Here is a 19,123-nt window from a genome sequence, read left to right on the forward strand (position 1 = left end):
CATTTACGGGTTCTGTGTAATCTGTTATTGTTTCTATTTCAGATTCAAACGTCTTTTCAAGATGTCAGAAGATTCGCTGATTGCGATTTGAAACTGGAAGAAAAATTGAAGGTTCGAAAGTTTAAATGTGTTGCTTTTCCAGCAAAACCTTTATTATACTTTTGTGTGAATTATAATATTATAATACAAATTAATTGTTTTGTAGATTCTGGATTTTATGAAGAGATTTGAAAAAGAATCTCTGTGTTTGACGTGTAGCGATTTCTTCAAAATTACTAAAAAGTTTCCAATTAAAGTAAGTTTTTCAAGATAATTTTATAATATAATTTTAATATTGATATGTACATTTAGTTAAATTTTTAAAACTTTCAGATGGGAAGTTCTCTAAATTCTATATTTTCTGGACTTTTAAATATAAAGGATGCTTCGACAAATAAAAATTAATGATTCCAGAGAGAATTTCAATTTGCAGTTATAACTGAAATGACAATTATTTATTAAACTGCAATTTTGCAATGATGCAAAAGCATAAAACGTAAGATTGTTTTTCCTGTCAACGCGTTTAACAATAAAGATTATTTCTGCTATCACATGCAATCTACAGTAGAGTTGTGTAGTGTATAAAACTGCGAAATAAAATTGCACCATTGTACTTGTATAAATAAATTTATAATATTTATTCGAGAAACTCGGTCATGATTAGCATCTAATGTTTTACTTTTTCGGCTGATATATATAACAGAGTGAGAGTGTGGAGATCGGTCAAAAAATGGACCCCCTCAAGGCTTTTACATGTTTGGACTAAGAGGACGTTGATACGTCGAGAAATGCCAAAAAATTCGGGTTTTTTCTTGTATGTATGGTTGTTAGTGTGTTTTGTTTTTTGGGGGTGGCACGATTTTGTTTATCCTGTTTGAAGCTTAACAACTTCTATGCCTTTTGTCAAAAATGTCTAAATCTTTTTTGGAGGTTTCTTTATTAGAGAGATTGAATCTATTAAATTTTGGTAATTGAAGGTCGAGGTGATGCGGAGATAAAAAGAGTGTATTGTGTATATCCACTAAGGTTGAGATTAATAAAAAGCTTGCTCGTTATTAGCATTCAGTGACTCTTTTATTATACAATAAAAAAGTCTCTATATTGGTATAACGAAAAATATATAAAAAGATATATAATTATAGTCATTAATCAAACTTTAAAAAGCCGGGCATCTGCAAATTATGGGCCTTAGACGTTTGTCTTATTTGTTTATTGGTTAATAGACTGAATAATATAGATTTTATTAAAAATTAAATCTTATAATATAATCGAGATGGGTTGGTAATAATAATAATAATAATAAGCGCAGAGCCCAAACGGTTAGAAGCTGAAATTTGGTACACAGTTAGGGTACATCACGAGAACCTACACTAAGAAGGAATTTTTGGAAATTCCCTTACGCGGGGTGAGGGAAAGAATTAAGGCTTATAAATAATAATTACACAGTAAGGAGAGTCAAATAACAAAGGGGGGAAAATTAAACTTCCACCCAGGTTGTCAGCATTCTCATGACTCTAGTCGGCCCACCGATGACATCGAGAGTGACATCGCAGCAGCGACATAAAGTCACCTGATCAAATTCCCATACTTGGTGGGGATATAACGGGCTCGCACCCGAGAGTCCGGGCAAACTCCACCATAGAAGCTCATGGACCAAGCCATCTGTCCCGCCATTCTTCTGGCCTACCAGGCTCTCTGAACGTCTCTGTCGAACGCAATCTCCAGAAACGTTTCCTTACTATTCGCCGAGCCTATCTCGACCAGATCCGAACACATCGGGTATTATCTACCAGAGGTATTATACTAAGAGCATTGAAAACTATTACATTGAAAACTATATCTCTCGGTTGACTTAAACGTAAGTAGTTAATTAAGTCATAATAGATGTCGAGTGTGCCTGTCCATAAACGTAGTACTATAACTCTTGTGTAATTATTGTTTTATTTAGTCTATTAAACTTTGTTATTTGTTAACCTGAGTGTTAACCAGTCTTTATTCGAAGATCAGACCCCATATCAATTTACCTACGGCTCTCCCCACTCGAACTACGAATTACCCTCCATACTAATCACCGAATCAGCCACTCGGGTTCAGTTGCGGATGAAACCCTCGTACTCAACATTCTTTTACTATACAAGCGAGTTAGGACACGTATTATAATTATCTAACTGATGTCAGGAATCCTAGACAATCGGAAGATCACGACGATCTTCCTGTTAAACTAAACAAGAGCCATCCAGTGACCAAGTGAGCGGGCTCATCGTCCCGACGTCGGAAAAAGGAGTTTAACTCGATAAAATCGACCTCCCGACTTCTCATACGAGAGTAATTTGTTATAAGGAATGAGTAGTGGCAAGTTTTGTTTTGCGTAAATTACCATCATGTAGAAAAAGTCAAGAGCCTATTGCGGAGTTTTCAATAATGTACGGTCCTATCAGTTTCGTAAAGCACTTTGTAAAATTTAATTGCAAAAATGACATATCTGTAATTACAATTATTATTCTTATTAAAATCATCAATAACAATTGCAGTTTGGCTAGTTTATAAAATGCAGCGCTCTTTTAACTTTTACTATGATATTTTAGGCACAATACTTATACTTTAATTTACAGGAATTGTGGATAAAAGATATCTCATATAACCAATGATACTCATTACTTACAGGCTATAAGGAAAACACTTTAATATTTCTACTGAATACATTATTTATTATTTATGCTGATAAATTAGAAAAGTAATACAGAGTCAATCAATAAAAAAAGTAATAGAAAGATCAAAAAAATTAATAAGAATTCAGAAAGATTAAAAAAATAAAAGACATTTATCATACAATAACAATATATTAATCTTAATTAATTTAAATATTTTACATGGTAATTGTTCACGAGTTCGCATCTTATGAATATACTGACCACGTGGAGTTTTCTGGGACTTCTTCACGTGTCTGATATCTAATTATAAGGGCCAGTTTTCCATATCAAGTGCTCCCGGTAAGTATTTCTCTTTGGCAGATTGCCCATGGGTTGCGTTATCGTATACCATCAATCTTCTTAAATATTTTATTTCTACACAAGGAGAGATTTCAGTTATTAAATTCCCGGTTAATATGAACACGTTACAGCATTCAGTAAATAGTTTTATGATTATCTTTATAACGAATATACTCATGATTTGCATGAACATACATTAAATAGAGATTGTCTATAAAGACAATCTTCATTTAATGCATGTTTAAATCATATAAAGTTCGGTTAAATTATGAAAAGCACTTAACTTAATTTATAGAAGTATGTTATAAAGCTAATTATCATTGTTTACTTTTCTGAGAGCTTAATAATATTATCTACGCTCGCTTTCGAAAGAGAACATTAAGTCAGCATTCACCAATCAATAGACTATGGAAACTGAGAGTTATATAAGAAACGGTTTATATCTGGTGTGATAGACAGAAATATTCATAAAAGTAAGGACGAAACTTTGACTTTGGTTTTCATTCTTCCTACTGAATATCAATTTATAATAATTATAATCATTTGCGATAAATTTGATGAAAATAGCGGTTACTTTGAAGTCGAATAGAAAAGTACAGACCTCATAAAATTTACAGTAAAAAGCAGTTAGTGTATTAATAAATTAATAATCGTATATAAGTTAACAGAAATGGATAGAAATCTGAACATGGAATTTCTTGAACAAAATAATTGTTCATGCAAAGTTCTTTCTCTCGCAAACCATTTGATGAAAATATTTGGAGTTGGTAGCTTATACAGATGTAAACACCAAAGAAAATCGCGCTCATCTTTCATTCGTAAACTTCATCAAATATTAATATTGATAATCCTTATCATGCATAATATACTTCTGTTTCTGATGTTGATCCTTCCTAGAAGTAAGTCTGTCTTTTTCTGTTCTGCATTCTTAAAAATTCAAGGAACTGATGAATTGACTACTACAGTCTATGTTCTTGTGTACCAAAATTTAATATTGTTTGTGTATTTAATATTAATAACAAATAAGAAGAACATCAGTTATGGGTATTTTTCAGAGAAAGATATTTATACATTGAATAAATGGCAAACATTTATAATAAATTTTGTCTCTGCTGCTTACATAATTATATGCATATTGGTTTATTTGGTACATCTATTTGTCTTTTTTCCAATGCTGATGAAATCCGTCAATCATCAAGTTGCATTAGTTTGCCACTTTTTTATTACACTAAATTATTTTTTTGCTGATGGCATAATCCTCTATGTTGTAGGGATGATATTTTTTAATCAAATCATAATAAAAAAGAAATTTGACGATATAAAGAATGACGTTTCTAATTTCTATCCTCATTTTGATGACGTCGGAGAATTTCTTCAGGATTTTCGCCATCGATACAAAGAATGCTGCCTCAGATTAGATGAATATAATGAAGTGTTTATAAATATTATTTCTTCCCTTTACTGTGCCATTATTTTGGCATTTGCCCTTATGCTATATAATTTACTATACTTTTCTCGAGATGCAAAAGATAGTTTTGTAATATTAGTTCATATCGTTATTGTTTTCTTTATTACTAAAGTGGGAACAGATATAGCAACGGATCTTTCAGTTTCGGTAAGTAAGCTAATGATAATCAACTAATTCAAATATTTTTTTCTGATAACAACGAAAACAAATGTTATGCATAGGTACAGTACATCCGGAAATGTTTTGGTTATTATGATTTTGTAAAATTATGAAAAATAACTTGCATTTGAATTTTCTCTAGTTGAACCTTACTTTTCTTGTTATCTTTTAACATAAGATAACGTTTTTATTACATTTTTTAACATTTTTCGCAGTAATTTTATAAACATTATGAAAAATTCTTTACTTTATTAGACATTCTCTTTTATATTTCATATCACAAATAGTAAGCAAAAGTCAATTACAGTCGAACCTGCAATAACAGCTACAAAATATTGTTTAAAGAAAACATATAAAGAAAATAGTTCTGCAAAACATGACCAATGTTTACTGTTGCTATGCTTGTTTTTGCTTTTTTAAATAATAATTTATTTGTCTAAAATGACCTTTAAACAATGGCAATTTTTCAGGTTTACAGTTGTCATTCTTCAGAGGTTTTACTGTATTTCATTTTATCTGCATTTATATTTTTCAATAATTAATATTTTTTCCAGGAAATAATTTTATTTATGAGTTTAGCCGATGATTGCATTTTAATGCACTTATTTATTATAAACTTAATAAATTTATATATTATAAATTGTCTTATTCTTATCTACATATAAACGTTTTTATGACTTTAAAATTTATAAATTCTATTAGACATCGTGATTTCGAGTATTGTACTTATTACAGGAATATTATCGAAATTTTTAGAAAGTAATTAGAAAGACTTCGAATGCCAGATTTAAAAATAAAACGTTGTTTTATTCTTAGATCTTTCATTCGAAGATTAATTATTAATACCTAGAAATTGTTTTTTAGATATTAATAAAAATTTCATTATTAACATTTCAATTTATTGCATGTGCAGGGTCTCCATAAATCTATTAACAGATGTATTTTTATTTTATGAGTTTACTGTTTTAATATACTCTTTCATATAAATCATCTTAAATGGCTATTTCAAATAGAGTTTAAGGAGTTTAACCCACTGTTGATCTTGCCTAGCAGTGGGAGGATCAGTCAGTATAGTGCTTCTTACAATGATACAATTTACATGTTTAAAATATATATATACATGAAAACACCATAAATAAACGCGCTAAGTATTGACATACATTATATGTAAGGACATAAAAATATTTCACAATCTGAATTTTATAATAATGCAAACTTAATAATACACATTCAACAATAAAAATAAATAAAATATTATAAAGTTCACAATAAACTTTTATTACTACATGTAATTGCTGTCCAAATGTTATGTATATTGTCATAATTTCCTAAAGATATTTCTATAGGTTCTTTACTTTCTCAGTTTGATTTACTGCTTGACTTGGATGAAATAAAAAAAAAAAACATTCCTCCTCCGTAGATTTGCAATTGATCTTTTGTTGTTCAGATTGCATTTCTTGGCCTTCCTCCAAGTTTTGACTGTTATTTTTATAATTCTTTCCGCAACATCTAACACAACCCCAATATTGGATTCTGGTATTGAATTTACTGATGTATCTTTCGGTTTATCTAGAATCAAAGAAACATAATTTGTAGACACAATTTTTTTTCTATTCAGGATATTATAGATATTTGCTTGAATATTAAACGTAATTTTTAAAAATGTCTTTATTTTGTTTTATCCTTAAGGAAAGCAATTACTTAAAAATCGTTGCTTTTTTGTGAATGAAAAAAAAATGTGTAATTGGAAATTAAACCAGCAAAAATTGCATTCCGAAAAGTTAAAACCTTATAGGGAAGCAGAGCTTAACACCTAACGTTAAAAGGGCCGCGCTTTATTCGCAAAGACGCGTAGTGCCCATTACTATTTGGTGGAGAAAAAGAGCATTTTGCATATTGCAGCCATTACCCAAACAAGTGCTAAAACTGGCTCTTATGGAAGAAACTATGCAGATATTTTCTTTCAGAGTATTAATCGTAATAATGCTTTCTATTAGCAAATTTCGTTTTTCTCATCCAAAGAAAGGAAAGCAAAAATACAAATTTCCATGAAAAACCATAACATATCTGTACTTCTGTTTTAAATTATTTTAAAGAAAATCCTACGAATGCTTGATATTTTAGGTTTTTCAGAAAGAATATCACGAATGTCGTCTTCAAAACCCTATATAAATATTATAAAATTCCATCATAGCAGGGACGGTTTTAAAATATATGTGAACCCTTAAGCAAGCATGGATTTGTGACCCTTTTATATAATAAACTTACTGAACAGTGGCTGTTGGTCCGGGGTTCGCGCTTCACCAACGAGCTTACCGCGTAGAGTATAATGGGATTTATCATGTGTATAACAGTTAGAGGCAAATTTCCAATAGAGAGTCCTCTTTAAAGTCATCGCCCACCAGTGGCCAAGCGGTTTTATTTTCTGAACACTGGGAGTTCGGTCATGGGTTCGCGCCTCGTGTAAGTTCGCCGACCTTTAGGGGGAATCGTTAATCCCGCGACAGGATGGTCTAGGGTCGTTCGCGTGTGGGTGTGAGGGAGGTGACACAGACAACAAGTGTCTCACAAAAAGTCGTTTATTTAGACGTAAAGGAACTTACACCTAGTACAGACTTCTTCTCGAACGATAAAATTTTTCGAAAAGTCTCAGTCACGCTGGCGTTTTCCTGACGTCTTCTACTGTAGGCCCCGGGGCAGCAACAGGTGGAGATGTTCGCCTCTGGTCACTGGTGGTCTGTCCTTAGTGGCACTAATTAGCAGATCGGCATGATGCAGGAAAAATAAATTGTCTTTGTGCGCGTATTAGCCGTAAGCGGATGCACAGTTTTTGTACGGCCTCTCCGCGCGAAGAAGGAAAAAGACCTCTCGTCCCCCTCGCTCGGCGATTATCTCGATCTCCCTTTTTCGTATTGTTCATGTTGATTGGCTCTACGTTCCTCCTTTCTCGCTTCTCGATTGGTCCCTCGCTTGTCTCCAAGCGAAAAACGACCCCTGTTCGAGTCACGAGAAAGAGTCCCCTCGACGAATCTACTTGACACCCTCCGTTTACTCAGGATGGAAAGAATTGATGGAACTTTGAACTTGCGCTCATATTTTCCCCATTGTTGTCCAGTTTGAGAGATTTTTGAAATTTAAAGCTTTGATGTGAAGTTCCTTTTTATTGAAAACTTTTCCCTTTTTTCAAATATTGATTGATCTAAATTTCGTACACGACCGACTTATCAAAGGTCCATCTCTACTGGAGGACGTTCGTCTACAATTATTAATTATTACAATTATTGCGTTTTATTTTACATTAGGCCCTTTTTACCTTTCGACATCTTTCTCCTTTTTTTTTTCATGCGTCGCGGTTTCAAATGACTAACGCGTCTAATTCGATCTTTGATCGGTTTTTTGTCCCCTGTAACAATGGACGAATTTCTACATTCGTTTTAACAATCTTCTAATATAAATAATTAATGTTAACCCGTTTTTGGGACTTCACACTCGCGAGGATGGGCTGGCCACGTGGAGTTTACCGGGTTTTCTTTACATCTGTAACGCCTGAATAGGGGCCAGTTATCCTTAAAAGTCCTACCGGAAAGCATCCTCCTAAGCAGATTGCCCAAGAGTTGCGTTGCCATAACTTAATAAAACAAAACAAACTCTAACGTCATCCCCCTTTGGAATGTGTTGCGTTTAATATGATCGGTCCAGTACATTCATCCATCCAGTTCAAATTTTAGTCTAATCTTTACAACGTAATTGAAGACTATCTGCGTAGAATAGTTTTAAAAATATAATTGATTTTTATAAGCAACAACTAATCATATCATGTAATTGTATTTCTAGGCAATTTCTCCTTTGATCGAACTGAAGAAATTCTCTTTCTATTGCATGACAAGATTAGACAGACTGAAAGTACGTATTTAAATATTCAATTAATAAATATATTTTCATAATTAAATTTTAAAAGTTATAAAAAAGAACTTTTTGAATTTTCCATATTTACACGAATTACAATATTCAGTTAAGTTTAAGGTAGTAGTGTACATGCTATAGAATTTAACATCGATGTCCGGTTGGATAAGTGGATACGGTGTCAGCCTATCCGTTGGATTTGTTCCCTGGTCCATTGGACCGGAAAACAAGTCTGGCGGGTCGAAAATCCACAGGAATTTTTTGTAATTGGTAGACTGAATAGGTCGTCTCGGCCTCATCTCTCACCATAAGCCTGTCCATTGTGAGCCTGGCCAAACCCACGATGGGTTGAATAAAAAGATTCTCTTCGTGTCCACACAGCGCCCCAAAATTCATACATCGTGCTGGTGTATATCTTTGATGAATTTAATCTGATCCGATAATTTGAGTACTGATAATTTAGAATTTTAGCAACATAATATATCTGATTTATATAATTTTAAAAATTTTTTTCAAATTATTTTTTTAAGATAAATGTAAATTTCTTAAATCTATTTCCAGTTAATTTGTTCTTTAAAATTATTGGATGGACCGCATCGAGGAGCGAAATGTTTGGATTTCGTCTTCACGAAAATTAGTATACTTCAGGTGAGTTTTTATATCAAACCTCTGAAATTCTCTCAATTGAAATAAATTTCTCTTGCAGATGATCGACAGCTTAATTTCTATATTTTCAACTGTTAAAGAGCTGCAAGATTCGAGGAAACCCAGAACTTGCACTAAAAAATTATTCCTTTAGATTAATATTTATCCGAAAAATCGCGTATTAAGCTAAATGCTACTTTTTCGATTTCATGCATTTTTTGACTATATTTTTCGGAGCACGATGGTAGCAATTTGCATTTATATCATTGCACTCACAATTCGTGGCATATTCACTTTTCCATACACAGGTGATATTTTTAGTAAGAAATGTCTTGGATCAGACAAAAGATTTATGAAAAGAAGGTAATTGAACTTTTGTTTAAAATAACACAAATTGTTTAGAATATTCACAGATTACAAGAAACTAAAATATTGTCTTGAAATATTTATATATAAATTGTCTTTATCTTAACACATGGCGTGAAACACTCAATTTTAAATGTTGTCGGAAAAGTCACGCAACTCGTTGCTGCATTTTTAAAAACGTTTTAATGTGATTTTATTTATAATGTACAGTGAAACCCCGCTTAACGAGCATAATTCGTTTCAGAATCTTACTCGTAATGCGAAACACTCGTTAAGCGAAACAATTTTTCCCATAGAAATTAATGTAAAATATGATAATGCGTTACACGTCGAAAAAATGCTCAAATGTTTTATGTATAACGTTTATTCAAAAAATTTATACAATATACATTGTTAACGAGCGTGAATCATCATCTTTCCTTCTAGTGCGGAATGAACCAACCCGTAATGCGAATTCAATTTGCGGAAAACAAAATAATCGGAAAGAAGTCTCATAAACAGCCAAACAATATGCCAAATTCTTGGGCTATGCAAAGGCTATAATTAGATATTAGAAATTAATTAATTTGTCTAGAGGTAGGCAGTTATGCTGCCATCTCGTATTAAATTTAATAATTATAAATAATTAATTTTTAATTTAGACATTTCTAAAATTTAATTTGGAATCGGTCATTAAATATAATACTGAGATGGCAGCATGCCATCTCAGTATTATATTTAATGAAATATAGCAAGGCAGAAATTAATTAATTGACTAGAGGTCAATTAATTAATTTCTAATATTTAATTATAGCTTTTCCTAGCCCAAGAATTTGTCATATCGTTTGGTGTGTTTATTATATATATAACGGGCGATGGTTGTTGATGTTTATACGTAATATGTTTGAACACAAGTTTGGAAAATGTGTGATCACGAGCGGCACTAAGATGCTAGCGGAACGAGTGCTAAACACAGACTGATAGAACATGTGCACAATCCGGGACTTCCCCTCTCCTCGTCGCTCGTTATCGTTATTCTACTTTGATCGTTAAGCGAGTCATTTATAACGTGTTTTGCTCGTTACGCGAATTACGCGTTATGCGATGTTACACTGTATTCCTTTTTACATTTCGATCAGCAACACCGGACATATTAACTAGTGTAAACATATATCACATTGTAAAAATAATAATAAAATTAAATAAAAATACATTAAATGTGTAAGAAATGATTTGAAAATTATTTACTCTCGTTTTAATCATATCAAATATTTTAAAAACTATTCGAATAGCATTTGTCGATGTTAGATTAAACAGTAAAAAAAGAAATGAGTATATTCTGTAAACAGAATAATACAACACTTTATCTAAAACCAATATTGATTATTTTCGATAACAAGAAATTATTGAAGAATACCACATAAATTTCAGTCTGCATATAATTAAAATTTGACTGAAGAAATTTCTAGTGACAAATAAAAATAAATAAAATAAATTTTTAAGCAATATGCAATCTTTTTCGTCTTTTAACGTATTGAGATGTAATCGAGATGTATTGATGATAATGATGATAATGATAATAATACAATAATAACACACGCAAAGCCCAAATGGTTAGGAGATGAAAGTTAAAATTTGGTACACAGTTAGGGCTGCAAAATTTTTCATTGAAAATACCATAAACATTTAGCTAATTTATCTTATAACATATAATTAGGCTGAAATTTAAAATAAAATTGTAGACCTATAAATTCCCTCTGTCGCCCCTCCGTTCCTTCGTCCTTCCTTAATCTGGACAACGGAGTCAGATGAAATCTGAGACGAGATATGGGAACCTTATGTGCAGGAAGCCCAGAGTAACTACATAAGAACATTCGATATAAACTGGAAGTCACGTTACTTTGATTAAAAATTTCCTCTGAAAGCAGTTAATAGATGACCGGCACGACTCTGTTTTTAAAGGAAAAGTATGATATACAGGGCAAGCCACTACTAATTTGAGGTGGAGAGCATATACTTTAAATTTAAAAAATAAAAAATATGATTACAAATTGCAGTCCGGCATTATGACAATATCACAATAAATAATTGCTGTTTATTGTGAGGACCGGGTTTAACCCGCCCCAAAATCTTTTTTTGTTCAAACCCCCTCGTGGGAAATTGTAGAAAAGGTCGAAATTCAAAGGATGTGCAGCCTTCCGCCGTCGAAAAGCTCTTTCTTTCTCTCCGGATCCAAACTGAGTCACGGAGATCGAATCATCAGCGATTCACCAACTATCGCGATTGGTGATCGAAGATAACGTGACCTGGAGTATATAAGGGGGAAAAAGGCTGATAACGGGGTCGCTGAAGGTCCGCATAAGACGCACGTCCCGAGAATCGAGGGCCGAAACCCGAGGACTCCGAAGCCCGCCGACGACGAGCCGCCCCGACTAATCCTCCTGCTTACCGCCACGACCGGAGAACGACCGATCCCCCTGCTTATCGAGGCGATATTCCTACGATTACAGCCGATATATCCTAGGAAGAGATATGACCCCTAAATTTGTAAACTCTCTCTCTCCCCCGCGGTTAGGAACTGGACGCGTTAGATTTTCTGTATTTGTTTATCTGTCTAAATAAATCGTTATTTGTTCTCATCATGGTTCCGTTATTTCGAATATCGCCTTGAACTTATCGACGAACCCACACGCTTTTTCCACTCGACCTGACAAATAATTACCCAATCCCGACAAGTCGGGATATCATAAAAATTTAGCCATCCGTGACAGTGGGGTGGGTCTTGCCGACCTGTTCGCCGAAAAAAAAGAGGTACGACTCCGTCTTACCTCCCGGCGTTCCCACATTATATTCATAAACCAGTGTCTTAAATTAGTAGTCTAATTGTTTATTTGCGTAATTGAGAGATGAAAAATTGAAATAATTAGAATATGTCAATCTTATATTTCTCTGGAGAATTTTTAAATAATATTAAATTATTAATTTGATAAATATCAATATTTTGACACTCACTTTTTATTTGTATTGGAAGTTTACCATTTGTTTTAAAAACATATGTGATTTACATAGAATAAAAATTATATTATAGCAAGTAAATTTCATAGTATTTGTGTATTAACAAAGATATTTCAGGCAATCTCTCCTTTGATCAGCTTGAAGAAGTTTTATTTTTATGACATGTCGACCATTAATAGGTTAAAGGTGAAATTATGATGTGTTACAATGAAAGTTAGTTAATTTCTATTATGCATAATCGTCATTAAGTACTTTCTATTTAAAAATGGACATAATTAATTAATTTCTACTTTTTAATTATAATTTTTATCTGTGATTTCTTTCTTCATTTTTATTTATGAATTTAATATAAATGAATTAAATATAAATTCTATTTTGAATAGTTTAATTACTTTGTATTCATGAGAGAATGGGTTTTACGAGGAATTAATTCGTGCGTTGTACCATGTCCTCGACTTCTGGAACTCATATTTCGTTCATTTTCCACTTTCAGTCTTCTATCTCAATAGAGAGAAGCTGAAAATTTGAGGACTTAAGTCTGCTAATGCATTTTAATTAATTATGTTTTAGTCTGGCCTTACCCCATAATGTAGATTTCATTAATGTGCTCGTGTAAATGCATGATAATGATGCCTAAGGTGAGATGGTGTCACCACTGCCATATGTATATTTATATTAATCTAAACTAAGTCTTTAATTAATTGTGACAAATAGGAAAAAATTATTGATTTAAGTTATTTATTGTAATTACTAAAGCTAACTAATAGAATTTTTTAGTTAATTTGTGCTTTGAAGTTATTAGGCGGACCTTCTCGAGGAATAAGAATCTTGGATTATGTTTTCACTAAAATCTCAATTTTACAAGTGAGTGATAATATTATATTAATTTAAATAATTACATTATTGATTACTTAATCGATTTTTCTAGACGTTCGATAGACTAATTTCTGTTTTTTCAACTGTTAAAGAATTGAAAAATACAAGAAAGCTGAGAGTTTGCGTAAATATTAAATTTTTATATTAACTGATAAAATAATATTTGACAAAGAAGTTACTGAAAAGTTTTCTATAAATAATTAACAAATTCGTTAGAAATGACATTTTGATAAGCTTTAATATTTCAATTCTGAATGGCTATTCGTTAGAGCATCACTCTAATTGCACCATTGATTAACGAGCTAGAAAAAAGACGAGCAAAGAGAACTGCTAATGAAGATGGTGGAATGGCTTTCATCAATAGTCTGCATTAATTCTACACCTGTATAGTGACTTTATTTTCTACGGGTATTGAGAGAAAGAACGTCAACAGATATAGATTTAATAACTTTCTACAAGAATTACATTCAACACGGTTTTCGAGTATCCTATTTTCATGCTTTCGAACGGATTTATATAGCAATCCTGAATTAATATTTCTTTTCTACAATTTTCCTTTAGATTACATACATCTTACATGAGTAAAATTATACAAACTTCCTAAAATTTCATCCTCTATGTTTCAGCTAGACGTAATTTATGTCAAGCAGCATCCATACGTATGATGTTGCATAAAACTAAATGTCTACAATAAGGTGCATATGTATATGCACCTGTATACTCCTGTATACTTGTGGCTCTGTATAGGAGTAAGAACAGATTAATTTTGCTCGGTATAAACTGCATATAGTCAGATTTTCAATAATGTTTATTACAAGTAATTATAATAAATTGCGAAATAAATGATTATATTTTAATTCTGTAGCATTCCGAAACAAAACATTAAATGCTCTATTGTTATAATTATTTATTATAGATGATACTAAGCATATATTATAAGTAGAATAATTCTAATTAATACATTTCAATTAAATTAATGAATATAATTAAGAAAAATTTCTACAAATATTAAATAATTTTATTATACTCAATTGGATGATATTGGAGTTGCTTTGATTAATATTGAATCTTTCTCACGCATTGAAAATATTGAGTGTTTCACTTCCGATCTCTATAGAGAAAGAGAATATACATTTGAATTATTATATAAATTATATTATGTAAATAAACTATAAACATATATATATTTACCCCACATTCACATGCATCAAATACGAAAGATCTAATCAGATTAGCCATGACCAATTTCATGACTGTTCGTGCCATTCTGTACGCCACACAATTTCTGGGTCCTGCTCCAAAAGGTTGATAAGTCATTGGGCTAATATTTATTCTATTTTCAGGTGAAAATCTGTAAAGGCATAAATTTATTTTATATATTTTTCATTCTGTACCGTATTAGTAGCGTAAATTATGATATTCAACAAGTCACACCTATCAGGGTCAAATTTATCTGCTTCGTGCCAATAATTCGGATCTCTATGAAGAATTGCCACCGGTACAAAAATCGCTACTTGTTTTGGTATGGTCATTCCTTTATATTTGAAATCCTGCTCAACCGCTCTGCTAATATTTCTACAAAATATTTCATAATGAGTTACAAAAATATAGTTTTTCTTTTGTCTTTACGAAACTTACATAACAGACTGTGATGAAAATCGCAGTGTTTCTGAAATAGCCTGGTCCAAATACTGAAGTTTTATGAGATCTTCGTATTGAATATCTTTCTGTAAGAGTGATGTAGAATCTATTTAATTCCGCTGTAAATTTGAAGAAGTTAATTATAATCATCATTAAAGCCTCCATATTCTTTCATACTATTAAACTGATTAATGTAATGATATAAAAAATAACATTAGGCCACATATTGGCTTCCCATTCAACTAACATTCCAAGTGCAAAGAAAATTACGAATTGTTATTTTGTCAAAAGAAACATTTTCATGAAAACAAAACAAAATTAAAATTTCCAGCAACGAGTTGCATAACTTTCCCGGATAAACTTTAAAATTGTGTATCGTCATCTGTTATGAGATAAAATTTAATTTAAAACTTTTTATATTATTAATTATTATAAAATGGCAAAAATCTTAATTTTAAAAGTACAGATGAGTTTCATAATGAAAAAAAAAGCCTATAAATGCCAATAACGAGTCAAAATTTATTAAGTGTGATCTCACTTCAGATAATGTATTAACACACGACCCCTTCTATCTCCCCACCCTCTCGATCTTTACTCGCCAAAATTAAACAGCCTCAATGCCCCTAATACACCAACTTTCCTGCAAAAATTTAGAAATTTTCGACAAAAGGCACAGAAGTTATTAAACTTAAAATCGTATGAACAAAATTGCACCCCCCCTGCGACACACACACACTCCAACATCCATACATACAGAAAAAATCCCAAATTTTTGGCATTTCTCGACGTTCCAATGTCACCCGAATCCAAAAATGTAAAAATTTGGGGAATAATTTTCTGGCCGATTGCCATACTTTTCCTCTAAAAGTGATAATGTACTAAATTACATTTTTTTCGATGTGATTATTAATTTCCAGTCGAATCCTATCTTGTATTTTTGAATTATATGCAAGATAATACGTGCAGCACTCTAATGTTAAGCTAATGGCTTCATACCTGTAAAAATTTTAAGGTATATTAATTTTCATTTTTATAACGTTAAAAACTATTTACATATAGTATAATAAAAATATAATAACCCTGCAATCAACATCAGTACAATATTAACAAGAATAGAATCGCTGGTTAATTTTCTGTTGCGATTTGTCGAACTTACTTCAGCTTTCAGGAAAGTTTGAAGAATATCTTGTTGATTATTCTGAAAATATTCTCAATTTAATAAATTAAAGATTTAGTGGGTAAGAGTTGAAAATAGACCAACCACCAGCTGTTTTCGAGCAGCAATTATTTTTTTAACAGTGTTCAAAATCGATCGAATTGAATGAAAGTTTAACATATTTCTGGCAATGTCCATAAACAATCTAATGTAAGTAGGAAGTGGCTCGATTTCAGGAAAGTACACTAAATGAACAAATTTTGAATGAAGAAGCATAAATTTCTTTTTAAAAATTCCTAAAAAAAAATAGAAAAACTCATTTACATGATAATCTATTTGATGGTATTTTCACGATATCATTTTGAAGTAAATAATCTAAACAATGGACAATTTTGTTGTATTCTTCGTTTTCTTCATTAAATTTAGCACTGAATAATAATTTTACCATTATATTAAACACTAGACCCTTGTAACTTTGAGCAATATCGAGAGGTTTGCCATTTTCTTTTTTGATTTTTTCTATAAAAGCAACAGTCGGATCATGTATCGCTGTGCTCATCTGAAAACGTAAAGAAGTAAACAATATTGAAATATACAGTAGAATGTATGGAATATAAATGAAAGTTTTATAAAACCATTTTAATTTTCTGAGAGGTAAAGCAATTCGTCATGACACTTCTTATGTTTTTCCACTTAATACCTTTTTGCAATGCCATAATATATTTTACTGATTCGTGAGATATTCCCATATCTGGAAGTATTCGCTAGAAAACAATGTTTATAAATAAATTGTTTTAAAATTTAATGTTTCTTATACAATGAAGACCAGAAGCTGAACTTACGTCTCTCCCGCAAAAATTTTTAAATTCCTTAATTTGCATAATTTTAAGGAATTCGATATCAGAACACATTATATAAGGCTTAGCTCCTAAGAAGAATCTAAAAATATTATTGTAAGATTGATTTTAGCTTAAGTACAATTAATTATTATTTTTAATATATATTTAAATTTTTTTTTGTTGCATTAATACAGTAAAACCTGCGTAAGCTGGAACTGCACGGTACCGAATATGTTTCCTGTTTGGCAGGTTCCTTTAAACAGGTTTTTTAACAAAGAAAATCGCTCCGTTCCGAGCAATTTTTTCTGTTTAGGCAGTTTTTCCGCTTTACTCAGGTTACGTTTTGTCAATTTTTCTGTATATTATTAGGTTATATAATTATAGGATATAGCTTAATAAGCAATATATTACCCGAATATTTTTCCATATTTTTCAAACCATTCCTTGGTACATTTCATTCGCTAAAAAAAAAAAAATAAAAAATGTTATTTTAAGTCCTCAGGATTATTTTTATTTAATGAACGTCTTACATCTAAGTTAAATTCTTTCAAATTTCCAGTCAAAAATTCGGGTTCGGGACCAGGAATACCGCATCTTTTAAATACATTTAGTTTGTTAATCCTCCATCTGAAATTTATAAAGACGTCTAAGACTGCTTTATTTAATAAATTATGATAATTTTCGTAAGAGCACAGGCGGAAGATAAGTGTGTGTGGCGATCGTGTACTGTATTTCACGTAGGCTACATGTATCTGATGTTCAGTATGCACAGTGTGCAGTGCGCTAGCTTTTTTGCATACCAGAAATGTGGCCATGTTTACTTTTACTGAATGATGGAGATGACCGGGAAAGTGAATATAGGGCTACTTAAGGAGTTTGACGTGTGGAACAAACTCATTACGCCGCAAGCCTTTTATATCAAAAATTCCACAAGGATTAACTTTTACTTCAATATGTAAATGCGCAATATTTTTCTGTCTTAGTGAAGAGGCTGATTTCTGTTTTAAGTTACAAGAATCACTATGATTCCTCAGTAGTCACTCTGTTAAAATATGTTGGCCTTTATTCTGTGTCAAATTCAGAACTTATGATTATTGGCTGGGTATGGGGTTTTATATTAATAATTACTGTAAAAGGCTAACAGAATTTTTGCCTTTTTTCCAGATTAATCAACCAATCTTGTACGGTAATCACAGCCTTATTTCATAATACAGTATATCCTTTATTTTCGATATACATTTCGAGTAATTCAGGATCATTTTCATCAATATGCGATTCTCAAGGATTAATTGTTTATTCTTACCCCTCTGATTTAGTTTGTAAAAATACGAGGGTAATTATAATAATTGGTATTGTAGAAAAAGTAAAGTTGAATGAATAGAGAAATGTACAAATAAAAAACTACCTGAAATGAATATCGAAATAAAGGTTAATTTATGAAATAAGATTGACCACCTTAAGATTGATTACCTTAGAAGATTGGTTTGATAAGTCTGGAAGAAAGGTAAAAATTATTTAGCCTATTAAAGTAATTATTAATTCAATTAAACTAATTATGTATCAAATCTTCGCATTAATGAGCATGAAACAAACATGGAATAGTTTAAATAATTTAATGAAATGGTTTTGAAATTTTAGTAAAGTCAGGAAATGTTTGTTTACTTTTATGCTAAAATTATCAATTTATATTAAATAAGATCAATATTTACCTTATCCACAGAAATGTGAGACAAATAACTGTTACGAGTATAATTGCATATAAAAATGAGAACATTTTATACAGAGATTACAAGAAACAGGGTCTTAAGCACAATTTATAATAAATATATAATGGAATTTGTACAGGGGTGTAAGTATTCGTGAAGATAATATTGTTTTCGTCACAAATTAGATAGTTTATGGTTATTATCAGCAATTTAAATTACTTACCCCCCTTTTTTTTGTAGAGAGATAAAAGCAATCTCTCTCTCTCTCTATCCTCTCTCTGTGTTAGCCCTATATTTTATTTTATATTTCAGGATTCTCAACGTCGAAAAATTTTGAAATT

At 31.3% G+C, this 19,123-nt stretch overlaps 2 protein-coding genes and 1 long non-coding RNA gene across 3 annotated transcripts; 1 reads left to right on the plus strand and 2 right to left on the minus strand.

The window, feature by feature from the left end:
* Window positions 1-39: 39 nt before the first annotated feature.
* LOC136986215 (uncharacterized) lies at window positions 40-518 on the plus strand. Its single transcript, XR_010882442.1, has 3 exons — window positions 40-111; window positions 206-295; window positions 373-518. It is a non-coding gene; the product is annotated as an uncharacterized lncRNA (long non-coding RNA).
* Window positions 519-14,180: 13,662 nt separating this feature from the next.
* LOC136986187 (cytochrome P450 3A7-like) lies at window positions 14,181-16,535 on the minus strand. The gene is made up of 7 exons (XM_067283668.1): window positions 16,346-16,535; window positions 16,161-16,279; window positions 15,969-16,077; window positions 15,079-15,167; window positions 14,875-15,015; window positions 14,632-14,791; window positions 14,181-14,551 (listed from the first exon to the last, which is right to left on the minus strand). Exons 1-7 carry the CDS (start codon window positions 16,511-16,513, stop codon window positions 14,468-14,470), a joined length of 870 nt encoding a protein of 289 aa, XP_067139769.1. The 5' UTR covers window positions 16,514-16,535; the 3' UTR covers window positions 14,181-14,467.
* An 18-nt stretch (window positions 16,536-16,553) lies between these two features.
* Window positions 16,554-18,918, minus strand: LOC136986260 (cytochrome P450 3A28-like). The gene is made up of 6 exons (XM_067283754.1): window positions 18,786-18,918; window positions 17,607-17,703; window positions 17,488-17,537; window positions 17,080-17,176; window positions 16,873-17,001; window positions 16,554-16,796 (listed from the first exon to the last, which is right to left on the minus strand). The coding sequence occupies exons 1-6, from the start codon at window positions 18,848-18,850 to the stop codon at window positions 16,554-16,556; spliced, it is 681 nt and encodes a 226-aa protein (XP_067139855.1). The 5' UTR covers window positions 18,851-18,918.
* Between the last annotated feature and the right edge of the window lie 205 nt (window positions 18,919-19,123).

This window comes from Centruroides vittatus, unplaced genomic scaffold (genome assembly GCF_030686945.1).
Source record: "Centruroides vittatus isolate TY-2023 unplaced genomic scaffold, ASM3068694v2 scaffold_1015, whole genome shotgun sequence".
Taxonomy (NCBI): Eukaryota; Metazoa; Arthropoda; class Arachnida; order Scorpiones; family Buthidae; genus Centruroides; species Centruroides vittatus.

Coding starts and splice junctions, on each gene's coding strand:
- LOC136986187 (XM_067283668.1), bottom strand. CDS start 16,513: ATGCTTCTTCATTCAAAATTTGTTCATTTAGTGTACTTTCCTGAAATC. Junction 15,168..15,968: donor ATAATCACATCGAAAAAAAT/GTAATTTAGTAC, acceptor TCACTCTTACAG/AAAGATATTCAATACGAAGA. Junction 15,016..15,078: donor TTTTCATCACAGTCTGTTAT/GTAAGTTTCGTA, acceptor AATATTTTGTAG/AAATATTAGCAGAGCGGTTG.
- LOC136986260 (XM_067283754.1), bottom strand. CDS start 18,850: ATGTTCTCATTTTTATATGCAATTATACTCGTAACAGTTATTTGTCTC. Junction 17,177..17,487: donor AAATATGGAAAAATATTCGG/GTAATATATTGC, acceptor TAATATTTTTAG/ATTCTTCTTAGGAGCTAAGC. Junction 16,797..16,872: donor CCTCTCAGAAAATTAAAATG/GTTTTATAAAAC, acceptor TTACGTTTTCAG/ATGAGCACAGCGATACATGA.